This window comes from Pterocles gutturalis, unplaced genomic scaffold (genome assembly GCF_000699245.1).
Source record: "Pterocles gutturalis isolate BGI_N339 unplaced genomic scaffold, ASM69924v1 scaffold34009, whole genome shotgun sequence".
Lineage (NCBI taxonomy): Eukaryota > Metazoa > Chordata > Aves > Pterocliformes > Pteroclidae > Pterocles > Pterocles gutturalis.
This window is the reverse complement of record NW_010131781.1, coordinates 22,680-34,720: the sequence shown is the minus strand read 5'-3', so window position 1 is coordinate 34,720 and position 12,041 is coordinate 22,680. Positions and strand designations below refer to the sequence as shown.

Here is a 12,041-nt window from a genome sequence, read left to right as displayed (position 1 = left end):
GGCTAGCAGCAGCATTACGCAGGCTGCGACTCGCAGCCCTTGGAGCAGTCAGTAGTGCAGCGTGGCTGCAGCCTTGACTTCTGCCTGCTGCTGAGGACAGGGCTTGTCTGCCCGGACAGGTTCAGCCCAGGCTCCCTCAAATCCAGCCCGCTGCACTAACGCCTCCGAAGCACATTGACGTTCCTGCTTCCATACAATACTTTGTAAAGCAAATTAGCTTCCCCTAGGGGAGAGGCTGTGTCATCTTCTCACTGTAGCTGGTGTCTTGCATATCATGGGTGCTGCTGGAATCTAATAATAATTAAATGTGACACTTCAGGGGATCGGCACAGCATGAAACACGCTGTATGTGGGAGCTTGTTACAAATAAGTGCATCAGCTTAACTCTCAGCTAGAGCTGCCATAAATTGGTGAGCACAGATGTCTGATCTGTCTAACTGTGTGGCTTTAGTTAACAGTACCAGCTACAATTAGGCGCTAATTGTGCATTCGCTGGTTATGAAAAAGCGTCTCCCTCTCATTAAACTTTATATTCATATTGTTGTCCTCTGGGAACAACTCATTACGCTGCTCTGGGATTCCCACTGCTCTGATGAGAAGCAGCAGTCAGCAGGGGTCACAGTGGAAATTAATAGTCCAGAAACAGCAGGTCCAGCAGGCATAAAAGGGCATAAAGCAAATAACGTGATCTAAAGATCTGTTGTTCTGTTAATCACTATATCCAAGGAGAGCTAAGCCTGTTGCCAGTGCCCCAGTATGGGATGGCCCAGCTGTGAGAATTCTTGACATGGAAAGAAATACACCTTGCACTGAATTAGAAAGCTTAATAAGGCAAAAATTTAAGTCAGCACAGGCTGTCCACTATTCATTTACGTCACAGGTGTAAAGGAAAAGCATCAGTATGTTGGCTGTCATGTCCTTTATTCTTACCTACTTAATACTGAGTACACTTGTATCCATGCAGCTGTAACGATCTATGTCTTGGAAGGAACACGTCCAGGGCGCATTTACCAAGTTGATGCAGCTGATCCTGAAAAGGCTGAACTCAAAGTAAGTTGTATTAAAGAAAATAAATGAGAGGTGATCTAATCCACTGTATCTGAAGTGCTGATTGCCAGCATTTTTCAACACCTTCCTTCCATATCAGGAACACAGGAAAAGGTTTTGCAGGAAAAAGAAGTATTTTCAATAATGATCTAAGAAGACCCAGCCTCCATGCTTGGACACAAGTTGTATTTTGAGTTTTCAGCCCTCCAAAATTAAGGAATAATGAAGGCAGACTTTGATATAGTAGTTTGATACAGTATAAATTGTGTCTTTTTTTTTAATGGCTTGCAAAACATTTCTTGTGGATGAGAGTGACTAAAAGCAAATAAAATTTTTAACCTTCTGTATCACAACGTAAATTCTTTTAAATGAGGCAGTAAGGAAATCGCTTACAAGGCAACTGAATCTCAGCTTTTTGACAATCCCAAGGCAAACTGTGACCTTCAGTTGAGAAAATGTGTTAGCTGATCTGCAAATACTCCTGGTATCAGCAAAAATTTCTGGAAAGTGATAAGTTTGTTTGCAGACAGGGGAAAAGTAATGGGACCTACCTAAGAATTGTGTTGTAGCTTTACTTTATTGGCTTTGGCTTTATAAAAGACAGCACATTCAGGAACTGAACCTGAAGATGCCACTTCAATGTGTAGCATTATTCAAGAGAGCAATTGCCTTGAAGTCCATCCTCAGGCTTTGACCAGTCAAACCACCAAACCCCAGCTGGTGAGGAGGGAAGCAGAGGCCTGGGGTTTAGCTCTCCTTTGTTTCTGAAAGCAACAGCCGTGAGTTCCACGCACCTTCTAACCCCTGATGAAGCTCAGGCGTAATAGGAAGCTGCAAATATAGAAATGCTGGTCAGCAGATAAAATAATAATCTGGAGAGGGAATTCAGAAAGGTCAACTGTCAAAAAAATGGTTCAAAGAATTGTGATCACCTAGCTAGCTGCTTTTTAAAAAGCAATTTCAGTTAAATCTATCACTGCAGGAGGCAAGTTGTTTCACGCAGATCTCTGTACCTCCTGTTTTTTTCCAAAAGGTAACACAAGAGCAGTTGCATCTCCTGGACAGATCTGATCGGTGGGTTTTGCAGAGTACTTGTACAGTGCACGACCCTCTGCTGTTGCTTACCTCAGACTCTTAGAGTATTATTAACACCTGCACTAGCAAATGAAATGTCCTTGAGGGCTTATTGGTGATGGCCCGGCAGAGGCATGTGGACGATAGCAGGGAAGACATGGTAGGCATGTGGTAGCTACCCTGCAGCCATGGGGATCAGAGTGCTGCCTTCCTCCTGCACCCGTGTGCTGGTGTGGTACTCATTTCTGTTGTGCAATGCACAAAGTGACTGCTGCTCCATGCCACCGCTGAACAGCCACATAAACACTGAACTGCTGTGAGCACCTTTCAGCCTCACACCCTCAGGTACTCTGTGAAAGTCCACCCTCCCCTCCTGGGCCTCTTCCATCTGCTGGGCCCCTAAACTTCGTTGCCTCATGCACAGTGTGTCTTATGCCCCCAAATCCAGCCTCACCCCTTCTTCTCTCTCCTCCTTTGTGCATGTACTCTGCTGCCAGCACAAAGTGGATTTTTGCCGACTGTGCTCTGGCTCTGCTGACTGGCCTCTACGTTAAATTCTCATTGCAGAGCTGCAGTTCACAGAAGTAGAGAACAGTGTGGGCTTTAATGTAATTCAGCATCTGTGACTCTCCACTGGCTGTCAAGCAAGCACCTACGACAAAGTTTGAGCTGCTTTAGCTCAGCTGATAGGGCTTGTGCTGGCATCTGTGTGTCAGCATGTTTCAATATGCAAAGTTTTGAGGCAACCACTGTGCTATACCTTGGCCCATTTTGCAAGGCAAAGAGTGAATGGAGGGTTGTTTAAAGATATAAAGAATAATTTCTTGCTTTCTTCATTTCAGTATTCACTGCTCCCTGCAACAGTGCCATTCTTGGTCTCGGAAAGCGGATCCATTTTTTCCACAAAAGAATTTGATTATGAGAAAGATCCACACTGGTGAGAATGTGTTTTATTCACATGGCCTATTAGCTTACAGTAGGCAGAGAAATGCCTTCCTACATAGCCACAGAATGATTCTTGTTTTGTTTTCTTATTTAACAGTTACTTTTTAAATATAACAGTGTCAGATCCACATGGACTCAACTCGACTAAAACAGTGAATATAAATATAGTTAACATCAATGATGAAAGACCTTACTTTACCACGTGAGTGAAAAACTTCCATTGTACTCAAAATGCAGATGTTTTCTCAGCTTTACTGCTTTGGCACTAATGGGAGGGTGTAACATAAGGGCAAGTGAATATAACAACAGAACACGACTGAAAACAGTATTTTAATTTCATTATGATTCCAGTTCTTTCACTGGAAACCTTTGGCCTCATTTCCCTCTTTTATTCTTATTCATATTCGTAACAGTTTCAAGTTTTCCAGGCTCTGCCTTCATGCTAAGAACAGCCAAACAAGCTTGTTGTACTTGTTAGCATTGAGAGAGGTTAAAGCTATGCAAAGACCTTTGGACAAGTTCAGACAAGGAGATGAATTTTACCCTGTGTGAATATAATCATGCAGAATTTACCCTTCATGCAGATGTGCATTTCACCATAATGATGTTTATTCATGCAGAAATGTCTAGACATAAAAAGGTCTCCCTTTTTATCTGTCTTCCTCTTCTTCCCAGACATTCAGACTTGTAAACAATCCCGGTGATCTTTGAAACGCTGTTGTCTCTTACTGTGTCATAAGCAGGAAATTGTGTCATAACACACAAGTCAGAAATAGCTTTTGAAGACTAATGGAGTTTTAGTTGGAATCAGGAATATTGTTGAAAATTTGGAAAAATGGGAAAGAATATACCTGTGCGACAAGCAGGCTGTTTTGCAGTGAAAAGCGTGATAGATGATTGTTTCTGAAGCAGGAGCTTGACAATTATTACAGTTGATCCGATGATGCTGTTGATTTACCTTTGTCACTTGCATGGGGCACTGACTGGATTCAAGACACTCTCTTTATGTTTCCTGATCCTGAGGGTCTACAAGGTGCCTGGTGAGAACGTTTATGGTGGCTGCCCTCTTGCAAAGGAGAGGACAGTGTAGCACTTGGGTCACGCCAAGAGGTTTCCAGACACTTGTTTGGAGCAATCTTCTGGGTGCTTTGTGGAGCCAGAGCAATGCACAGCTGAGGCCAAGGATCTGGACCTTGCTGGACAAAGGGGTGGAGCATCTGAAGAAACAAAAGAATGAAATGTTAGAAACAGACATGGATTTTTTTGTTGCTACTTATTTAATACTTGAACCTCATGTCTGTAATTATCAATAAGGTTAACAACTTGCTCCACATTACTGTACTGCTATAAGCAGGAGGAATTCTCTTCCCAGTGCCAACATTTGCACATTGTGTTCTAGACTGATTATTTCCTCCAAATGTTGCCATTTCTGTTTATTTATCCTTGTGTCTGGAATGATAAAGGAGTTCTTTTAAATATTTATCTTCTTGTTCAAGCTAGTGAAAGCTGCAGTAACTCAAGCATCCATAACACCTAAGGTCTAAGACTCAGTTCTCATATGGCACAAATAAGGCCTGGTATTTGTTTGAATCTTCTCCCTTTTAGATTGACACTACAGACCAAAAAGAACAGCTTGGTTTGTAAAGAGTTTGAGATTAAATTACACTTCATGAGCTGTCCTCAGTATGCACATGTATGGCCTCTCCTCTGCAGAAATGTGAGCTGCATGCTGGGGCTGCTTACTTTCTGACACTGTAATAATTAGAGCTGGGATGGAAGCTAGGAAAACTTGACGAGTTAGCAAATCTTCTTTATTTTCTCCAGATCAAAGCTGTCAAGAACAGAGTTTCAAAGGGTCTTTTTAATTGTTCCCAGAGTATATGCAAGCACATCTGTTTTTGGTGTTCACAACACTGCACTGGCATTCAACATTTTGAAATTCTGGCTGTTAAAATCAATGGAAAACTCGTGGAGTCAGGAAAACAAAGGATAAGACAAGAAAACAAACATATGCTTCCTTTGCAATTATGTTGCAGTGTCTAAAAGGTCTGCTCGAACCATCCTGTAAAAAGCCACTGGCAGGTGGCAGGCAGATGGACAAGACACAGCCCAGATGTAGCTGCGTAGGAAGTGGCCCGAGCTCCTCCCCAGCTGTACTAGCACTTGTTGCTACAGGGATCTGCTCGATAATGTCCTGCTTCTTCCCAAGTGATCTGGTGGTGACAGGACAACGGCCTGTGCAGGGCGCAGGACGGCTGGTGGGGCTGTGAAGGTGGGGCTGTCGTGAGTTTGCTGTCCACAGAGAGGTTGGAGTTGTGGTCCCTGTGGGCATAGGAAGTTCCCTACTTTGAGCCAAAACCAGTCAGAGCTGTCCCTCCCAAATTCCCCAGTGATCAAAGAGGCATTTTGTGGTGGCATTTTTGGTAGCTGTAAAGGAGATCTGTTGCTATTTCCTTTGTTTCTGAGTGGCTCTGGAAGGAGCAACAGGAGAACAAGGAAGGAAGAGATCCAATGCCGAGAGTGAGATAGAAACTTAATGTATTCACTAACTCCGCAACCTTCACAAACTCCTCATTTACTTCTAGCTGAAAGTTAGATGGTTTTACTGGGAAAACCCTGTGTGATTTCTCTCCTGTATGCTTTCCTCTTTTCATATAAGCTGCCAAAATAGTTGAAGATACTGTGTCTTCTTAACCATTTTTAAAATCGCAAGTGGAGACCTGGAGGCATAAGATCTTTTGTTCTGTCTCTGCAATCGTCTGCTACAATTGCTAAGTGCCTCACGATGTTGGTTTTCAGAGGACAACGAAGGGCTCATGCTTTCCTATGCTGGGAACTATAGACTACTCCATTAGCTAAGTGGTGGCATAGGAAGTTTAAAATGTACAAAAAGGATTCAGTCTTGCAACATGCCCCTAATGCTTTTCTGAACTCTTGAGCACCTTCAACTTCCTTTGATTTCTAGAAGCAGGACATGTTTGTGTGTGTTTCAATAGTATAAATCAGCCTTCATAAATTCCTTGCACAATTTTTGTGTGCGTGCCTATGCCTGCTCTTGAATGTGGTTCAAGTACCATAGTTGCATACTGGAGTACCCATGCGAACATGCTACTGCAACCATTATAAGCAATCCTGCACAATTGCCTGCCATATCTGAGCTATAAAACTCACTTAATTCATGGGAAATTTGGGAGCACTGACATATCAAACAGCAGCAGTAAAGAAGAGTTTTATCTATTTAAAATGAATCAGACAGATGTTGCTGGGAGTTTGGAGCATGTTCATCTGGTGGGCACCCGCAGGAGTGCTCTTCCCTGCCTCCACCAACTGCAGGGGCTACTCAGCTTTTTAGTAATACTGTTGTCCCCAAAAAGCCTCCAGCATTCATTCCAAAAGATGATTAATTACATTACTGCTTCTATTTTTGTTTTTCTCTTGCAAAATAAAGGAATTAAAGCAAGTGGCTTTACGAGCTGGTGGCTCTACAGGGAGATGGACTGCATGACTTAACAGCCCCTTCCATCTTCAGTTCCATGATTCTGTGAAAGTCAGACTGTTTTTGCTGTGAAAAAGTTGCACTTATTTGTGTGGCTATGTCATGCTTTATGACCACATACCAGTTCAGCTATTGCTCCATATCCAGCTGGCAGAACCAGTGACTGGGATATTTACCCTGACATGTAAATAGCCATCTCTGAGCCCAGCATGGCCATGGATTTGCTGCTGCAGTTGGCTGCTCAGCTAAATCTGTGGTCAGCTGCCCTTGCAAACACAGATGTGCACTTTGCTGAATTTTGTTTTATCTTGTAGAAAACAAAGAATCTACAGGATTCCAGAGGAGCAAAGCCCAGGCACTATTGTTGCCAATATAACAGCTAAAGATCCTGATGATGAAGACTTTCCTAGCAGACTTTTCTACAGCATCCAGTCTTCTGACAGATACTTCTCCATAAATCCATGTAAGACAAACAAAAATATGCCTTCTGGCACCTAAAAAAGAGGGTGGCTACTTTGGAGAAAATGTTTTTTGTCTTGGTTTTAAATTTACTTACTTTATTCTGTGTCTACCCCTAGAAATAAGAAATGCTCAGTATGTTGTTAGGGTCAAATTCTCTGTCAGCTGACCAGGATTCAGTAAGATATCTTGAAGAAACTAGACTAAAGGTGACTTACTGACAAATATGGGTGTATGGCTGGAGCGTGATGGTCCCTTGGGTGGAAGTAAGATTAGCTGCCTTCATTTTAATCTATGAGGACTGCAGTGACTGTTCTGGGGCTCTTGAAACAGCAGCACATAGTTAGACCATGATGTCCTCTCTCCTGCCTGAAATCTGCTCTAGCACTGAAGTGCACAGCCCCTCAGCTTCATTGCTTGATTCATGACCCTCCTCAGGCAAGGCTGTCCAAAAGAGTCCTCTCTCTCATGCTGGTTCTGTCTCTCTGTGCTCTCTGAGGCACATACACCAGTGCCCTGAGGTTTTTGGCCCAGGGCTGGCATTCAGTGAATGCTTTGCTCCTTGTCTACTCTTGCTTTAGAATTGCTTACCACAGCTGTAAGGGGTGTCCCACAAACCAGTGCTTTGGGGGATCAGGATGATCCTTAAATGCTTTGGATTCCCGATGTCCTTTGGCCAGGTACTGCCACCCTCCCCCTCAATCACACACCAAAAGGCAGAGGATGTACACACTGTTCCTTTACCTCCTTTGTGCTCTGGGAATGGTACTGTGCTCTGCCACAAAAACCTTCTCTTTTCGAACAGAGGCTGACAGAAGTGAAAAAAAAATAATCAAGTGAATGGCTGACCAGAGCACTTGACACGATCTGTCACAGCTTAAGAGCAGCTCTGTTGATATGTGAGTAGATTTAGAGGTGCTGAAGGATGCTTGAATGATAACAGTAGAAAGTGAAGTGGCCTTGCTGGGTAGAGAGCAAGGACAGCACAGGCATTAGCAGCTTATTGTCCTTGATGCTCTGTGAATGCACTCAACTCTGACTTGCACTTGCTCTTTGTGCAGGTAAGGGAATCTAACTGCTTTCCAAGCCCCCCTGCTGAGGCCACCTATGGCTTACTTTTGAGCAATGGGTGTCTATCCATTAAAGTCTTAGCCAGAATTTCAGACCCATTTTATATCACTTTAAAAAATAATTAAACCAAAAATGATTTGCACAGAACAGAATACTTTTTATACTGCTACCTGTCTGCTGAGGTACCCTATCCTCCTCCATGTACACCGCAAGTGTTTGTTACTTCCCTCCATGGTGAGCACCTAATTTCTGTCTGCTTTCTGTCCAGCAACTGGAGTGCTGCAGGTGACTGGGAGAATTGACAGAGATGCCCTTCCACTGCAGCTCCATCCTAATATTTCAGTGATAGTCCAGGTGGAGGACAGTCCCAGCAGTGGTCATGCCAGTGAAATGGAGATCACAATAATTATTGATGATATCAACGACAACCCACCAGAATGCAATCCTTCTACTTTCAGGTATTGAGGCACTTCATTGCATTAGTGCTGCCTTGTTGCCCCAGACCATTGTGGAGTCTAGGGCACATCAGTTAGGGTCCCCAGACCTACTACAGCTAGAGCTTCAAATGGACCTTCAAGACTTTAAAGGTTAGTGTTCACTGTAAGTGTCTTTGGCCACAAAACTCAATTTCCTGACATGTTCAGATTGGGAGTTTGGACTAAAAATATCTATGTGTAGTCAGACACTTATCTTTCAGATACCTAAACCCTTAGGATATCAGAGCCTCACGTTATAGAGTTACTTTTCTGACATACACAGATCCAGACTCCTCCTCTCCTACTTAATGCTAAACTGTGAGGAATCATTCACCAGGGAAAACTTGCCAGTCAATTCTGGAGTTTTATTTTAAACTTCCTGATCTTCTCTTCTAAATCTCTCCCTGGTGACCTGCATGTTTTCTGTCTAATGCAATCTGTAAGGTCTTCAGAGCCCAGATCACCTCTTGCTGTAGGTGTCCTCTGTGCGTAGTAACTTAGTCATGGACTTTGTTATGGCTATGAATGCTCTGAGACCTTTGTGATGATCAGGTAGTTTATATTTGCAGATGAGGACATAACATTAACTCCATTGTGCAGATGAAGTGTGTCATAGAAAGGCTGAAGTAAAAATTGTCCATCTGAAGTTTTGATGTGTCTGAGCTCTGATCTTTTGGGATACACCACATTGCATAGTGTAGTTCTTCAGGTGCACTTACGGTAGTTTGATAGTCATGGAGATAAAAATCCAGCATCTCAGGCCAAGAACCTGTGCGATGAGGAATACCCAGGTAGTGGGTATCCATTTAAATTGCTTGCTCACTATCTAATAGAAATGTCTTGCATTTAAATCACATACTTTTACACACTGGCAGGAAGAGAATTGAATTCTTCAGAGTGCTGCTTAGTTACAACATCCATGACAATAACACAACAGTTTCTTTGTTATCTACTGAGCTTAAATTTTGATCTGAAGGAGTCAAAAATCTTCAGGGAAAAAATGTGATCAAATAAAGAACTGGTCTTATAGGGATTGCACAAGGGAACAAAATCAGGGCTTAATGGTATTTCAGTTGTTTCTTCATTTTTTTTGTATTTAATTTTTTGAATAAAAAAATTAAATCAACACCTTCTGCCCCCAATTCTCTTATGTGCATCACAGGGATCCTCACTGTTAACAGCAGGGGCAGAAATGCTGGTTTCACAAAACAGTAGAATGGTCCGGCTATTAGTTAAGGAGAGAAGAATGAGCTTCTCATCAGGAAAACATTATAACATACTGAAAAAATGAATGTTGCAAAGATGTTTTAAAATACTAATTATTAATTGAAGTAATTTAAAACATTAAGATCTTGTGGCAGCTTCTGAACTTTAGCTGAGTTACAGGTTTCTGGTTTAGATCTAGCTAAACGTTTATGTCCTGCCCATTGTACAGGGCTGTTGTCCACTGCAGCGTATGGATCAGATTCTGGGTTGCTTCACCAGCTGTTGTCTATTTAGGTCTAGGATTTCACTTAGGAAATAAATGGAAGTCAATGTTTTGGCATGTAATGTATGAAGAGTTCAAGAGGAGAAGCATAAGTAGCTCTGATGGGAAATGTATTTGTTTTAAACAGGAAAGAAGCAAATGAAAATACACCTGCTGGGACATTTCTTCTTGATCTTAGAAATTACTGTGAAGATATTGATGTTGATCCATCAAACAATCAATTTAATTTCACTGGATTATCTGGTTTTGGAAGCAATAACTTTGCTCTGGAGTCCACTGTGTCTGGAAGACTTGTGGTCAGTCATTTGTGGCTTTATGTTACATTGTCCAATTTCAGAAGCCAATTTATGAAATGCTATTTAAGTTCTTTGAATTCATGGTCCGTACAAGAAAAAAAGAATTACTGTAATTCATGTCAGAGTGGGTATGATGTGGAGAATGACTGTTTCAACTGCATGTGAACTACAGACCCTTTGATAGGATGCTTTCTATGGATTCTACAGAATTTGGTGAACAGAGAACTGATTTCTCCAGTGTTAAATAAATGTGCTAGATATGATTGGAAAAAAAATCCTTTTTTAGGGATTGTGAAGCACCAACTTTGATATGGATAAACAGAGAATTCTGATGCCCTTTCATGCCATTTATTTGTGACAGATTGTGGGAGATCCTTGCTATTCAGCATGAAGAATTGAATCCCACACTCTGTGGGAACTTGCCAGCTTCATTGGTCAGAATTGTAAAACCACTTTGAGTGGTAAATTTTCACAAAAGTGTGGTGGGATTTGCCATTGCGTTATTTTGCATGTCAAAATATGGGTTCCTTATGCTGATAGCTGCCTGCATATTTGCATTGGCCAGAACACCCACCAGTTGCTGGACATGTGCAATGGTGGTTCTTTCATGGCTTTAAAAGGAACCGTGGACAAATACAGAAAAAGGGAAACATAACAAAAAATAGGCATTTTCTCCAAAAGACCAAGAGTGCTACAGGAGGAGTGAAGCAATTTTGTATGGCTTTAATTTTTGATCTGAGGTATACACGTCAATGAGCACTGCCCTTAGCTGCTACATCTGCCAACATAAAAAACATTTTAATTGCTGTACAGGATATGATTCTTGTCAGCGCTTTGATCACTGTGTATGTATAATGCCACAGGCTATGTGAAGTGTCCTGTCCCTGCAGGAGTTTCCCTATATATGATAAACAGTGGATGCTTGTGCTTTAGTCCAGCTGCCCCAGAGTTTATGAGGCTCCTACAGAAAGACAGAGAGTTCAGGAGATTAGGATTTAAATCTGTGTGAGCCACCATTCAGTAACAACTTGGTTCCTGGGTAAACACTTGTGGCTGAACCTGATACCTTTAATACATGTCTGCAGGCGTGAGCTCCAGGCGTAACTATTACTATTTAGCAATAGCAGGTTCTTGTTGGGCCAACAAAGGGCAGAGCAAATAGCCAGCTCATTGTATACTCTTTGAATTAACCAGGTAGAAGGCCAGGATCTTATGATCCAAACAATAAAAATTCCTGCACTTAAGGGGAAGATATTTTGTTGGCAGAAGGAGAGCGTTTTGGATTGCCAAGAGACACCAGAGTGTGAACATATAGAAAAAGCCTGGAATTCAATCCTAATATAGACTATTGATTAATAGATTATGTTACTCCCACAGGGCAATTCTATATATCCAAGGGGCAGAGCACACTTACAGAATGCTGAAAAAAGTAATTGCAATCATGTGTATGGTGACTTTATGTAAGGAAGTATAAATATAATTGTGTTTCTTTTTAATTTAGATGACTGAAAGTATTGATTTAGAAAACCCAGCTAATCTAGGAGTTGAAGTTTATTCTTTGACTGTCAGGGTACAAGATATTGCCTGTCCAAACTACTCAAGCAAGTATCCATTTTACACTTCTTTTGATATTTTCCTGTGCTGTAACAGCATGGAGAGAAGAATACCATATGTATTTTGAATATATG

The 12,041-nt window shown here is 41.8% G+C and overlaps 1 protein-coding gene across 1 annotated transcript in view; it reads left to right on the top strand.

Moving 5' to 3' along the window:
• Positions 1 to 12,041, top strand: part of CDHR3 (cadherin-related family member 3) — a 38,782-nt gene that overhangs the window by 10,124 nt on the left and 16,617 nt on the right. Inside the window, 7 exon segments of the mRNA XM_010080716.1 lie at positions 965 to 1,050; positions 2,964 to 3,058; positions 3,164 to 3,268; positions 6,877 to 7,025; positions 8,361 to 8,550; positions 10,185 to 10,353; positions 11,855 to 11,954. Of these exon segments, the coding sequence (XP_010079018.1) occupies positions 965 to 1,050; positions 2,964 to 3,058; positions 3,164 to 3,268; positions 6,877 to 7,025; positions 8,361 to 8,550; positions 10,185 to 10,353; positions 11,855 to 11,954 (894 nt within the window).